Here is a 16269-nt window from a genome sequence, read left to right as displayed (position 1 = left end):
TATTTAGAAACAGGTTTTTTAAAGGGAAAATTAAATTAAAATGAGGTTAAACTGCAATTCAGTATAACTTGTGCTCTTATGAGAAGAGGAGATATAAACATGGGGAAGACAATGTAAAGACAGAGGTCAAAGATGGCCATCTGCAGGCCAAGGAGAGAAGTCTAGAGCAGCTGCTTCCCTTACACTCCTCGGGAGGAACCAGCTCTGCCAACACCTTGATCATAGACATCTAGCCTCCAGAACTGTGAGAAAACACAGGGTGTCAAGGTTTTTGACATCCTGACACCTTGACATCAAGGTGTCAGGAGTTTGCTATAGCAACCCTTACCAAACTCATACAGATGACCTCTCAACAGATGGCTTACAAGTCTACCTCTGACCCCAAAATCTCTTCTGAGTCTTGAATCAGCTTCCACAGCTGCCTACTGAACGTCTCCATCTGTATGTTTTACAAGAAGCTTCAATATACATGTCAAAAATTAAAACTTTATCAACTATACTTCAATTCCTTGTACAACCAGAAGAATAACAACCAATTTAAAAACAAAGAGCAACCAGAACTGCCAGAAAATTGAACTGCATGGAAGTCCGACAACCAAGGAGTTAAAAGAAGATACATTCATCCAAACCAGTCAGAGGGATGGAGACAGGAAGCGGGGATGGAGAAGATCCACCACAAGGTGGCAGCTGGCAGACTGGGCAGTGCCACATTCACATGCAAATAAACTGGGAGGAACAACCGGAGAGCAAAAGAGACCATATAACCCAGGGTTCCAGTGTGGGGAAACAAAGCCTCAAAACCTCTGATGGTAAAAACTTATTGGGGTTGCGGTGGTGGGAGAAATTCCTAGTATCACAGAACGGTCCATTGGCGAGGCATACAGGATCTCAGAAAGCACCCACCCAGAAATCAGCACCAGGAAAGCACCTGAAAAGGCACAATCTACTGAAAAAGCACAAGCAAAGTGACTGAAAGCAGGGGAAAAGCTGAGGAAGTGTGCAAGCATCAATGTTCCCTTTCTGACCTATCGCCCCCACATATAGTACCATAACCACAGCAATGTGGGTTGCCCCACCCCAGTGAATACATTTGGCTCTGCCCCTTACACCATAACAGGTGCACTGAGACACAGAAATGTTGCTCAAATGAAAGAACAGATCAAAACTCCAGAAAAAGAATTAAGCAATGAGGAGATAGACAAACTATCTGGTGCAGATTTCAAAATACTGGCAATCAGGATGCTCACAGAAGTGTTTGAGTATGATCACAAAATAGAAAAGAAAATGAAGACTATGCAGAGTGAAACAAAGGGAAATGTACAGGGAACCAACAATGATGGAGAGGCAACCAGGACTCAAATCAATGATTTGGACCAGAAGGAAGAAGTAAACATTCCACTGAAACAGGATGAAGAAAAAAGAATTTAAAAAAATGAGGAGAGGCTTAGGAAATTTTGGGACAACTCTACATATTCCAACATCCAAATGACAGGGGTGCCAGAAGAAGAAGAGGAAGAACAAGAAGTTGAAAACTTATTTGAAAAAATAATGAAGGAAAACTTCCCCAATGTGAAGAAGAAAATAGACACGGAAGTCCAGGAAGCTTCCAAGAGAGTCCCAAAGAAATTGAATCCAAGGAGGAACACACCAAGAAAAATCATAATTAAATTACCCAAGATTAAAGATAAGGAGAAAATCTTAAAAGCAGCGAGAGAGAAAAGGAGGCAGTTACCTACAATGGAATTTCCATTAGATTATGAGCTGATTTCTCAAAAGAAACCTTACAGGCAAGAAGAGGCTGAAAAGAAGTATTCAAAGTCATGAAAGGTAAGGATCTACATCCAAGATTACTCCATACAGCAAAGCTATCATTTAGAATGGAAGGGCAGATAAAGTGCTTCCCAGATAAGCTCAAGTTAAAGGATTTCATCATCATGAGTCCCTTGTTATATGAAATGTTAAAGGGACTTATCTATGAAAAAGAAGATCAAAACTATAAACAGTAAAAGGACAACAAACTTAACAACTATCAACAACTGAACCTAAAAAACAAAAACAAACTAAGCAAACAATACATCAGGAACAGAATCCCAGAAATCAAGATTACATGGCAGGTTATCAGTAGGGATGAGGAGGGGGGAGAATGGGGAAAAGGTACAGGAAATAAGAAGCATAATTGGTAGGCACAAAATAGATAGGGGGAGGTTAAGAGTAGCATAGGAAACAGAGAAGCTAAAGAAATTATATGTATGACCCATGAATATGAACTAAGGCGGGGGGTGGGGAATACTAGTGGGAGGGGGTTTGCAGGGGCAAAGGGGGATAAAGGAGAGAAAAAAATAGGGCAACTGTAATAGCATGATCAATAAAATATACTAAAAAGATAAGATACTCATGATGTAAATTGAGAATAACTAGAATATAATAAAAAGTATAAATTATTAATAAAAAAGTTAAAATGTTATGAAAAAATAAATCATTATCTGCCACCAAACATACTACTGTTCTCTCCTTCCCAGTATGTCTCAATACTCAACAATCTAATCTTAAATTTTTAGAATTATTTTTCATGTATGGTCTTAATGGTAATGTTAAAGCTGAATGAAGTATTATGTGCTGATATTAACTAGAAATGACTTATTTCACTATCTATAAGCTATTATACCCTATTAAACCATATTCCCTATAAATATTTGACAGGCTGAGAAAAAAATAAAACTAGACCTGAAGAAATAAAAACAAAATTTAAGAAATGTTTTCAGGACAATTTTATTTCACTTAGTAGAAGTAAATTAGTGTGTGTAACTTTTAATGGAGATATACATGAATGAATATATAAAACATAAACACATACATTAAGAAGTCATTATAAAGCAAAAGCCCATTTAACCACCGACTAGGTCAAGAGATAGAATGTTTTCCAGCCTCCCAAACCCCCACCTGCCAGCTTCTCAACATAGTTCTTTCCTTCTTTAAAGAGATACTCTCTCGACATTTATAATCATTTCTTTGCTTCCTTTATAGTTTTACTGCCTATCTATGCATTCTTAAACAATCGAGTTTTAATTGTGCAAGAATGGAAGTATTCATATACATTCTTTTTGTTTTTGCTTTTATCACCCAATACTGTGTTTGTGGGAATCACTCAGGTCTTCTTTTTGATGTTCTCTATTTTCACTTAGGTTTGTCTATATGGATGTGGCTTTTAATTTATCCTGATTTAGATTCTGAGAGCTTCTTGTGTACACAGAGATTGGTATCTTTTGTCAACTCCAGGTTTTCTTAGCCACTCTCTGTTCAAACACACCTCTCCCTTACTTTCCCTCTTCGGACACTTCCCCCAGCCATACGTGAGACATTCTTGCTCCATCTACAAGATTCTTGGCTACTCAGTTTATACTTTCAATCCATTTTTCTAGTGATGCTGCATTCTGGAAAATCTGCATTAACATTTTTGTTCCCCTGTGTCTATATTTAAAGTTTCCTGTGCCCTGAAGAAGTTTCCAAGGCTGTTTTTATCTCAGGTTCTATGTTTCATGGTTCTAATATTTGGACTTTTAGCTGCTCTCCTTTTGCTCTGAGTTGATTCTGAAGCTTCTCTCTCATGTTGTCTTCTTTCTTGTAGGCTTTGTTTATTTGTACTATACACTGAGTGTTGTCTTCAAAAGCACTTATATTATTTGAGAGCTAGGATAAATGTGTATTTTTCCAGAGAAGATGTAGATTTTTTTCCTCCAGGCCCCTGAACACTACCAGTGGAACTACTTTCAATAATAAATCTCCTGGTGATTTTTAAAGCGTGATACATTTGGCCTATAAATCTACTATGATTTCAGAATTACAGTGCCTCCAATATTTTTATCCCCACCTTGCTATGCTCAGCACCAGCACAATTTTCCTTTGAGTGAGGAGAGGCAAAAATATGAGTGAGTTGGGTCTGGTTTACCTCTACTTTTGAGAGTATACCTCTTTGGGGTTACAGCTTTACTAGAGGAGTGACTCTTTAATTAAACTGCCCACACTGGGCAGGTCCTCATTTATGTCTTCTGCCCCATGTACACCGTAAGTCCTACAAAATTTCATCTGTTTCACCAGAAGCAACAAATATGTTTAAAGCAATTAGTTATATACACACGTATTTATTTCTTCAGCAATATATTGGGATTTTAAGGATCTATTATAGATGCTGCTCAGCTCCACCAAGAACTGAAGGGCACACCCTACTGGTTGCTGGGAAGGTTGTCACCTTAGCCAACAGCTCCCTCCCAGAGATGCCTTTGCTGAAAGTGTTGTCATGCACAAGATCATCCTGCTTTCTTCGGGCTTCCCAGGTATAAAGGCCTGGGCTCCTCACCCCAACCTAGGGCAACTCTGAGGGCCTTGGCAGCTTCGGAGTTTTTCATGACACAAGCAGTGGCCCTGTTATGTCTGTGACACCACTCAGCATCTCCCTCTGCCCTATCCTGCTTCCTTCCTTTCTCCCAACGTGTGTGGGTCCAGAGAGCACTTCCTGACAAACTTCCTGCAGACAAATTTGTATCTTGGAGCCAAAGAACCCAATCCGAGACACCTTTTTCCAATCAGTTTTTATCTTAATTGCATTCTGGTGAGAGAATACACTTTTATGAGTTCAGCACTTTAACCTTAAATAATTAAATAAATGACTATGGGCGAGTTCATGGTCAGTTTTTGTCCTTTGTGTGGTTAAAAAAGCACATATAATAAAAATAGTTGCAATGTTTTTATGTCCATCATATCCATGTTGTTCATTGTGTTGGTCAGTCCTCCATCCTCACCCACTGGTTCTTCTGTCTAGTCCAAACTCTTATCAATTACCGACAGAGGTGTGTTAGAATCTCTCATTCTGACATGTCTAATTACTCTTTGTACTCTTACTTACTTATGCTTTACTTATTTGAGAATACATAATAATATAGATTTGGGAAGCAACCTAGGTGCCCATCAGTAAATGAATGGATACAAAAATTGTGGTACATATACACAATGGAATTCTATGCTGCAGAGAGAAAGAAGGAGCTACTACCCTTTGCAACAACATGGATGGAACTGGAAAGCATTATGCTGAGTGAAATAGGCCAGGTGCTGAAAGACAAATACCATATGATCTCACCTTTAACAGGAAGCTAAACAACAAAACAAACAAGCAAGCAGAAAAAAAAAACCCAAAAAACAAAGACACTGAAATAGAGAACAAGGGGATAGTGACCAGAGGGGAGAAGGAAGGGAAGTTAAGGGGAAAAAGGGGGAGGGATTTGGAGGAACAAATAGGAAGGACACAGGGACGAGAGCTAAGGGGGGTGGAAATGGGAGGGAGGTGGGGAGCAAGGGGCGGGGGAGGCTGGGATGGGAAAAATAGACAAAAAACTGTACTTGAAAAATAACTAAATAAAATTTAAAAAAAAAGAATACATAATAATATAAATTCAAATGCACATTGTACATATAAATTTAAAAGTTATAATTTCATGGTAAAATAAATATTTTATCATTAAAGGTCCTTAGGAAAAAGGAGAATTACCCACTTTGACCCATCTTTAGTTCTATGGCTATACTAGTAATAAAATAGTAAAACTGAGACAAGACTAGATTAACAAGAACAAAACAATTTAGTATGTGTGCACAGGATAATCAGAGTATGATAGATTGTGAAATGATACTCAAAGAAATGATCAAACTGGACACCTTTTTATACCGTTTAAACAAAGAAACAATAAACTTGTGAAAATTGACAGGACAAAAAAGAAGTTAGTGCTCACTAGAAAAGAATCTAAGAAAGGTTTGGGTGTTCATTAGTAAGGAATTAAACAAAATAGTAAATTAGGAAAAAGGCAGTAAGATTTAATCATGCAGAGTCTTTAGCTCTGAGTTAACTCTGGCACTAAGGGGGTGTCTTCCAGGTGCTGGGAGGATACCTGTCACACGGGAGATTTATTTCCTGCATTCAAGGACACAAGAGACGGTTAAGGTTCCCATCTGGCACCAGCTGCTTGTCAAGTAATTTTCATTCAAAGCAATCAATATGCCATTGCAGGATATTTTGGGGCGCCCGCCTTGGGCCTGGAAAAAGTGATCCCGTTTATTTCTAGTAATGATGTTTGCCTTCAAGTCTACTTTGTCTCACATTAATGTAGCTCCCTGGGCTTCATTTTATTCATTACTGTGCACGTGTGTGCATGTAGATTTGTGTGTGCTTGTCATTTTCAACATCTAGGTCTTCTTAAAATTTAGATGTATCTCCTAGCGTACAGATGGATTTTTAATTGTTTACCATCAAAAAAAATGTGTCTTAATTGCATAACTTATTTCATTTACATTTAATGTTAGCACTGGTATATTGATTTTATACCTACATTTTTTATCTATCCATTTTTTTTCCTGTTTCTATTTCACTCATTTTTTTGCTTTCATCTGAATTAAAAATATTCTATGACTTTTATTCTCATCAACTAGCTTGGACAACATAGATTCCACTTACAAGTGGATTTTTTTCTATAAATGGAGTCAGCCCTTTGTATGCAGGCTTTGCATCCACAGAGGCAAAGGGTTTAATGCAGATTCAAAAGTTACACTCAAGTTTTTGACTGCATGGTGGTTGGCACCACTAACCTCTGTTGTTCAGAGCCAGCTGTACTCTACATATTCTTCTAATGATTACTCTAGAAATGACAATACATATATTTATCAAAATCTAAAAATCTTTGCCCTCTTCCTAGCTAGTTCTTCCTGGTATGTGATTTGCCTGGGAATTAATTGCATAATGTAATGGGCATGATCTCATTTTATCCTCATGCCTGTAGAGGGTGGAGACACTAGTCTTGCCATTTTATAGACCAGGAAATGGGTTCTTTGTTACTTGGGCAACTAGTTCCAGGTCACTGACCTAGTCAATGCTGGGTCTGAAATGCAGGCCAAAGTCTCTCTAGTTCTAAATGTGGGGTTCTTCTTAGTTTTTTGTAACATTTTCTTTTTTTATTTACTCTTTTTTTAAAGTGACTCTCAAGGTATGTTTTAATAATTGAATAATAATAGCAGCATTGATTAAATAAATGCAGAACCTACAAATATAAGTTTATTAAAGGATATTTTTCATTTGAATGTAAAAGCTATTTTTAGATTCTAGGCATACTTTGTTTATCCTAAGTTGCAGTGTCTCATCAAAGAAATCCACATCCTGGAGCATATTAAGAAATTTATACTCTTCCTAGAAATAGTTACTTAAAATAACAATGTTGTCACTGATCTGTCTGTAGCAAAGATCTTCTGATTCAATCTTTCATCAAAGGTGTACACATCTGGTGATGGGCAGCAGAAATGTAAGTATCTTATGAATAGAAATTCTTCTTTTGCCTGCAAATCCTATCTGTAGTTGCCTAATTACCCTGACATGTGCCTCATCTGCACTGCACCATGTGTAACATAACAGGAAAACAAAACGCTGTCGACGTTAGAGGATCAGTTTGCAAACATTTCACCCACGGGGCTTCCGCTCTGGTAAATTACCTTTCTACGGCAGACGCTAGATGCACCTCCTCTAGGGATGGGATGTTGTCACAAATTCCAATATTTGAGGTTTTAAAAAGCTCATACCCCCAAGGTAAGTGCATATGTGATTCTTCTGCCTCGAATGCTTGTCAAGCCTGAATGGCTCTGCTGTGTGGGTGTGTGATCCTCCCAGATTCTCTATTCTCCCTCCAGGTAGAATAGAGAACACACCTCCAGGTAGCTGCATTGTCTACCTTCTGTAATACTCCTAACACACTATCACACTGTGTTGTATTTCCATAAATAAATGAAGATAGTAACACCACCCCTGGGGTGTTCAGGTGAGTAAAGGTGGTGAAGCGCAGCACAGAGTGATACACAGCAGGTACTCTGTGAGTTTTCCAAGGCCCTGGTTGCCATGGGGCAGCAGATTCTCATGGAGGCCAAGCAGCAGCCCCCATGCCCAGATGCTGACACTCCTTCCCTCATCCTAGCCTGGGTGTTAGCTTGAAACTCCACCAAGGGCAGGGGGAGGACAGTGCAGAAGGGGGAGGACAGTGCAGAAGGGGAAGCCTGCTTCTGCTCACCACTCACTCTGTGCTCAGAGGGCAGGCCTTGCGTCTGGTGATTCCTGCTTCCTGCTTGAAAGCCGAGATACTAGGAACCCTCTGAATGCCTGTAGCAGTCAGAAATAGTCAAGTATTTATGTAGTCATAGGCAGACAGGTTCTGAATTGTTATTGGAAACAATGGCACCCAGGTTCTGAATTGTTATTGGGAAACTAAGCAAAATAGAGAATGAGGATTTCAGTTTCTCCTGAGTTATTTTGGTTTAAGATTTTACTGTATTGCTGATGAGTCCCCATGAAAAGAGTTTCATTTTCCAGGCTATGTGTTAAGCTGTCTCAGTGATGGATTTCATCAAGCTGAGAAGTCCCACAGGTTTCTGACTTTATCTCTTCTCACTATCGAAACATTTGTATGTTCACAATCTTTTCTGCTGCTTCTGCTGTATATCATCAATATCTGTCTTACTGTGTTGATAAAAAATGTTGCATTTTAGCTAGAATGTTTCACATGTAATCAATAGCGCCTGCCAGAATTAGATTGAGAAGGGCTCCTTTTTTTTTTCAAATGCAAAACTTCCCTGTAAGAATATTTTCTGTTAAGATAAATGCTTATGCTCACATTTTGATAATGACTAAGACCTTATTTTAAGGCTCTAATCAGGATAATTTTTAAATTACTGTGTCTATTTTTCTAGAAATTGGTTGTTACAAAGTCTTACTTTGTGTTTCAGTATTTAAGAGTAAACAATTATTTTTAAGAAATATTTTGTGAGAATTTAAAATAGAATATATCACACCCATCATGTCTTATCCTGGGTTCCTGAAAACTAGTTGTATTATAGAAAATTGAATAAAACCTCAAAAGAAAACTTTAGTTAACACTTCCTAAGCCGAGATGCCCAACCTGCAGCCCAGGATGGCTATGAAGGCGGCCCAACCCCAAATGATAAATGAACCTAAAATATTATATGATTTTTTTGTGATCACATGTCATAAGGTATTTAAAGTGTGGCCCAAGACAATTCTTCTTTGGCCAGTGTGCCACACAGATGCCAGAGGTTGGACACCCCTGCTTAGAGCAATGTCCCATACACAGATTAATGCAAAGGTTCATATGAGATGGGTTACAATTTACATGTAAAAAAAATAGGCCCTGGCTGGTGTAGCTCAGTGGATTGAGTGCGGGCCTGCGAACCACATGATCGTGGTTCAATGCCCAGTCAGGGCACATGCCTGGGTTGCAGGCCAGTTCCCAGCAGGGGACTCATGAGAGGCAACCATACATTGATATTTCTCTCCTTCTCTCCTTCCCTTCCTCTCTAAACACAAATAAATAAAATCTTTAAAAAATTTTTTTTAAATAAAACATTATCATAAGTGTTCAAAATTCACAAGCACACTTTAAAAATGTTTATTATTCCATTTAAATACAGTGTTCGTTTACATATTTTTCCATAATTGTCTTTTGTAAAAAAATTGCATATAAATACAAAGTTACAATGAAAAATTATCACAGGAACAAACAGCTCCATCATTTCTGACTTTTTAAAACTACATAACAAATTAAAACAGGTCTCTTTGAAAAGTAAAGAATCAAGTTAAGAATTCGATTACCTTATATTGGGTAAAAAAGCACAAATTGGTAATTACAAAATAGTCAGGGAAAGTAAGTAGAGCATAGGAAATATAGTTAATAACATAGGAAATATAATCAATAATATCACAATTACTATGGATGGGGCCAGTTGGGATACTGGCAATATCAGGGGGAACACTTTGTAAAGTATATGACTGTTTAGCCATTAAGCTATACATCCGAAACCAATACAAAATAAAATATAAAGAAAATAATATAACTACCCTTAATATAAACAAATCTGAAGTCTACATATAATAAAATACCAGTCAGTTCTGAACATATTGGACTAGTAATCCAATCATAGGGAGTGTTTGAATGATAAACATCAGGCAGGCCCAATGGAATTACCTTAAAGCAGAAACGACATTGTTACCTAGATATTTGCCTCTGATACTCCTTCCACAGGGAAATATTTAAACAATCAGGTATAATTAGAAGACTAGGTTAGGAAGTACCCACCAGAGCTAAAGCTTCTTTCTTCTTCAGTAAACTAAAGAGTGTTTTGGCCCCATGGTCTGGATGGAAATGGTAGAAGTCTACAATTCTGAAAACAAGGTTTTTACCTGAATGATGTGGGATCTGCAAGGTCAAAATTTTAGGAAAAAAGATGAGTAGAAACAGAGCACAGAAGATCAGAAACAGGGACATGCAGCCAGTGGTGTGGCTTAGCACTGAGAATCAAAATAAAAACATGAAACTATCACTCGCAGGACTGAACGTTGCGTTTACCACAATTATTAAACTCCAGGGTATCCATATTCCAAGACAGAGCTGCAAAATAAGAAAAGACAGAGCGGCTGTGTCTTCCCTGGACAGGAGGGCTCTGACAGTCCATGACGTTTCTCATCAGCACGGTTGACGTTTTCCTGGCATTTCCGTTTAGATGGAGAAAGGTCGTGAGATGCATTGTTTGCATCAGCAATACACAGGACACCCGTCACAACAAAGGGTTTTATTAGCATAAGTTCATTGACTATTTACAAGCATTTTTAATAACTGCATTTAAAAGCAATCTAAAAAGGAATATATTATATGGGAAACTGTCCTAATATTTTAAATCTACTTTGCTGAAAATCTGGAAAGTAATCAAGCAATAGACTTGTTTTAAGCACAGCATGTAAAATAAAGTTTACCTTCATTACGGATTACAAAACAAAAAATTCATACACTGAATTTTAGTATGAGTACTGCAATCAAGTAGTTTTTAGATTTCCTGTCATTACTTAAGCCACAAAATTAATTAGATTATATAGGAAATATAATGTTACATTTTAAATAGTTCTTTAAAATATACTTCAATGGTAACTATTTATACAATATTTATATTAAAAATAAAACATATAAATATTTCTTCTATACACATGAGCTTTTTCAGAGAGTGGCCATACCCTTTTCATATGTAAACATTTTTTTAAAGAAGTATTTACTGGGGAAGAAAAGAATTTTCCCAACCAAATACAAAGATTTGTGACATCCCTCTTATTCAACAGATATTCCTCTCATTTTTTCAGCTAATTCTTTTCTTACTTCAATATGTTTTTCTAAATTTTGCACTTCATGTGGAAGATTCATGTCCCAAATAGACAAGAAAGACTGTAATTCTAGAAAATAAAAAAAAATAAAATCACATCTCAAAGATCTGACATAAGGTATTTTTATTTTACAAATATGTAAATATAAATATACAACAAATAATGTAGTAAATTATTGCCTTTCATAAGAAATTACATTTAGAAAATATTTTTTAAAAAGTGTAAAACTTACTACTAAATTTCAAAAATGTATATGGGCCTTTAATAACCTAACATTTCACTTTCTGAAATAAATAAAACCTTTTCAAACATTGTTCAAAATTGGGCATTACATGGATAGGTAAGATGCAAGAATAAAATATCCACATTTCATTTAAACTTGGACGAGTTCTTATTTTATAATGGTTGATAGCTCTACTTCGTTAGAAGAAAATACTTAACACTCATAAATGACTAAAACTTAATTTTGAAGGCTTATGTCTAAATTATTTGTACTACAAAGAAGCTACCAGTTAAGTGTTTAAAGTTTTATAGCATACGTAACATTTACGATAAATGTATAAAACACATATGTTATAATCATCCATACATATCATCACACCATGTTTGGGATATGATACCCTAGTAAACATTACCTTTCTGGGGTTGCACACCTTCAGTACTTTTCTGGGAATACCCCAAAATCAACATGGCATTTTTAAGGCTTCCTTTAGAAGAAAAAAAAAAGTTTCCTGTTAAAACAATATATACAGTATGTTGCCCTTAAAAAAAGTACACTTCACATTTTGAGACACAAAAACCTTGGAATTTAATTTACATTTTATATTTTCAGAGATACCTAATTATAATGAATAGAAAACTCTCCAAGAAGACCAGAAATTTTTTTAAGTTATAAAATTTGTGATCTCCTCCTTGCTGTGATTCTTATCATGTGAACCTGAGAAAACAGCTTAACCTTTCTACTAAATGGGTTGAATATTTATACATTACCCCTCCACCCAAAGTCGTATTATATGAGATTACGTGTGTGAAAGTACTTTGAATATTTTAAGGCACTGGTCAGAGGAGAAGCATCTGGATGGATAAACTGATACTCTGCCACAAAACCATGCTGCCTTCTCAAGTCAATCTTACTCAACAAGTAGCCATCAAGGTCCTCTATATACTAGGCCTAAGGTAGGCCCTGGGGAAAGGGTGTGAGAACATATGCAAATTCAATCCACATGGACTTTGTGTTCTAATGAGATGAGTTAGCTAAGCAGGAGACAAGCAGCCCAAGCAAAACCTTGAGGCGGGATAAAGCATGGTATTTAAAAGGGGCTGAACTTGACTAGACAGAATACACTGGGAGCAACGTGGCAAATGATGGAGGCTAGAGAGGCGGGTGAAGCCAGATCATGCTCCACCTTATAAATCATGTTTAAATTTATCTTTATTTTAAAAAAATCAACTAAACCTATTAAATCCCACTATAATGTCAGTAATGATAACCTCGTGGTTCCCAAAGGACACATAAACTAACTTAGAGAATATAGTAACCTTGGTAGAATAAGACTAGAGAGACAAATCACTGCAGACCACCTACTCTGCTTATGTGGACGTGCATCCTGACAGTTACCTGTCAGCACAAGCATCTAATTCTAACTCTTTCTGGGCAACTGATATCCATGTATGGAAAATAGGGCAGGGTGGCGAGAAACACTTGTCCCTCCTTAATATATTATTATAAAAGAATTTGCTGTTTTCTTCATCCTATCAAACATTTTATTACTTATTTGTTAAAGCTACATAAATTCCACTTTTGCAGAACTTAATCCCATAATGTTAGTTCTGTGATCAACTTTGTATGCATACTAATATTATTATTTTAAGCAAAATAATTAGTTAAAAGTAGACAATGAAATGTGATTATCTATGTAGAAAATACATTTCATGTACTATCATGATCTCACCATATATAAATAGATAAGTAGGAGCATGGAAAGATAAACACTTGAGTAAAACATCATGGATTGTGGATTTCAGCACATTTTGTTCCAAGAATATAAATTTGTCTTCTTAGAGTGAAAAACCAAATAGAATTCTTTAACAAGGGTGGGAAGCATCAACTATATTTTAAAAAAGGATTAGCTTTAATTTCTTTGGTCAAAAAGTAAAAATGCTCAATATTATACATTCTCCATTTTTACCTTATGAAGAAAAAAGCAATAAAACCCGCATTTGTGTGCTCTTGCAATAATCTGCTTCTCTTATGGGACACACAACACTTACTCTCTCCATTTTTTTACTCCTTTAAAAAAATATACTTTATTGTTGTTCAATTACAGTTGTCTGCATTTACTCCCCACCCAGCCCATCTCTCCATTTTTTTGATGACCCTACTCAAAATTTATCCCAGTCCTATATACTTCATTATGTGAACTTCTAAGACATTTCCAATGACATTGGAAAGTGAGGAGAAAACTTACATCAAAATAACATTTACATATTTTACTGTCTCAGAGAAGAAGAAAAATCTAGCGGAAAGAAACTTGCCTAACTGCGCTGTCATCATGACTCTGACGGAATCATAGTAGTTGTGGATCGTACGTAACAGCCGGCGAGTGGACAAATCCAGGAGCAACACTGAGCCTCCTCCAGTCCCGATCCAGAGAGCCGTGTTCTTCTGGAGGCAGAGAGTTTTCACTCTCCCAGAATAATACATGCTGTGTTTAGATTCTTTGTTTGCTTTTACCACGTCCTCCCTAAAACCATAAGGAAAGCATGCATTAATGATTTTTTCAACAATTAAGTGAAAAACAGATGTATGACCATATATATATACACATGTACATATGCATACACAAGTATAATATTTTATTTTTCAATCTTTTTATCTTCACATGAGAATATGCTTATTAATTTTTTTTGAGAGAGACAAGGGAAGAGAGGGAAAGAAAAAGAGAGAGAGGGAGAGAAACATGGATATAAGAGAGAAACATTGATTGCTTGTCCAACCTGACTGGGGACTGAACCTACAATGTAGGCAAATGCCCTGACTGGGAATCAAACCTGTGACCTTTTGTTTTACAGGATGGTGCCCCAACCAACTGGGCCACACCGGCCACAGCATATATATATATAATATCTTAAATTATGAGTACATGCAAGAGGACATCATATATCATTAAAATTGTACAAAACTACTTTTGCTTTATACAGAATGCCAAAGGGCCACATTTCTCTACTTGAAGCATAAATTATCAAACATAACACACTACCCCTTTAACATCAAGAAAACCAAAACCAATAAAATGAATACGATAGTTAAAAACAAAATTCCAGTGAAAAAGAGAATAAAGTTTCCCCAAATAAAGGAAAACCATTAGTTTCCAAAGTTTCCCATGAAGTATAAAAACTTCAAAGGAAAATAAAATTATAACTTACATGCAAAAAATATCAATACAAACCACTAATATTTTCCATGAGCTAACAAATAGGTCATCACAAAAATGAGGTATCAGAAACAAAAGAATCCGAATAATTTCAGAACACCAGGTAGTAAGGGTCCCTTTAGCAGGCCGAACTGTCAGCCCTCCTGTGCATAAATGCCTCACCGTGCAGAGAAAACTGTAAGAAGACTCTAGGAAAGTAAACTTTGAAGTCTCCTTTTATGTATATCATATAATTTAAATGTTCTCCAGAGTACAAGCAATGTATACAGTAAAAACAAAATGAAATAACAAACAGCTAGCCAACAAGGTTGGCAAGAGTCCTGTGTCTGAGCAGCAGCACACAAAGGATGTGCTCAAGGTCAAGTCAGAGATATGCTCTGACCCACCCATGGTATCAGGCTAAGGCCTGGGCTCTCAGGCTGCAGTGTGGTCCTTCCCCTTAGTTAATGCATTGCTTGGTGTGGTAAATTTCTCCTCCATTTTTTACATTGTTTTGTGAACTTTTACCATTGGAACACCGTATTTTTGGACCCACAGTTGAATTATAATTAGTAATACAAATACAGTAACACTGCTAGATGTACAGCCAGCAACAAGTACAGTATGGTCGCTATTAAAAAGGTACTATTTTTTTCATTGGAGAATATTCTTTGTAATGTCTTGAATAAGTCATAAATATTATGTTCTTTTTTTATTATCTTTCTAAAATGAAATTTGCTGGACACCAAGAGAGGATGCTGAAAAGCATGACCAATTTTGTTTCTGGGTTTGTCTTTTTTTCTGTTCACTTTCTATTAGAGGTAGAAAGGAAGAAAAATAAGTCATCTTTCCCCCATCTATGAAATTTGAAGTATAAAGACAGCTCTTACAGGCATAAAATAAAGCATCTATGGCTTGGATCTGGAGTCTCCAATAATACCTTTTACACCGAAAATTTTAAGATAGTAGATCTTATATTGTATACTTCCCACAAGAAAATAAAATTTAGAAAAAAATAAACGATGGATTTACTTTAAAAAGTGCACACAGTCTATCAGTTCACACAGTTTATCAGTCTTCTTATCCCACACTTCCACGAACGGGCTATTTTTCTTCGCGATGTAGACAGCTGTGTCTACCACCACAGCTATGATGTTGGAATCACTGAAAGCTGCAGAGGGAAACCTAGGACGGAAAGAGAGTGTCACTACCATTCATTCTTCTTCCATTTAACGTGCAGTGAAACCCTGTATTAGTTTTACTGCGTGTAAAAGGTGAACACCATTTTGAAAAGGAAGCTAGAGTATTGGCAATTATTTCGTGTTCTTTTCTAATCAAAACTGAATAGGTAACTTACTTCGGTACTTCACTTACATTTTTTACTTGATAATAAAAGATCATGACTACTGTTTATTTCTGGTTTAAATTTTAATTTCAGTTTTATCTTGTTCTTTATAGAATGTTATGCTGCCCACATGTGCAAAACATCTTAATTTCCAAAAGAAATATCATCATATCTATAACCCTACAATGTTGCAAGTAAAATACTTATTGCCAAGAATATTTGGGAAATTGTTCACTATCTATACCTAGAATTATAAAACTTAAGATGTT

At 36.4% G+C, this 16269-nt stretch overlaps 1 protein-coding gene across 1 annotated transcript in view; it reads right to left on the bottom strand.

Moving 5' to 3' along the window:
* Nucleotides 1-9511: 9511 nt before the first annotated feature.
* LRRK2 (leucine rich repeat kinase 2) overlaps nt 9512-16269 on the bottom strand; it is a 130826-nt gene continuing 124068 nt past the window's right edge. Inside the window, exons 48-51 of the mRNA XM_053661728.1 lie at nt 15688-15840; nt 13774-13986; nt 11878-11945; nt 9512-11311 (exon numbers count right to left, since the gene is read on the bottom strand). Of these exons, the coding sequence (XP_053517703.1) occupies nt 11190-11311; nt 11878-11945; nt 13774-13986; nt 15688-15840 (556 nt within the window). The 3' untranslated portion in view covers nt 9512-11189. The remainder of the gene's footprint in view (nt 11312-11877; nt 11946-13773; nt 13987-15687; nt 15841-16269) is intronic.

Source organism: Artibeus jamaicensis, unplaced genomic scaffold, assembly GCF_021234435.1.
Source record: "Artibeus jamaicensis isolate MK-2021 breed Jamaican fruit bat unplaced genomic scaffold, CSHL_Jam_final contig_233, whole genome shotgun sequence".
Lineage (NCBI taxonomy): Eukaryota > Metazoa > Chordata > Mammalia > Chiroptera > Phyllostomidae > Artibeus > Artibeus jamaicensis.
Note: the sequence above shows the minus strand (reverse complement) of the source record. Positions and strands in the feature narration are given on the sequence as shown.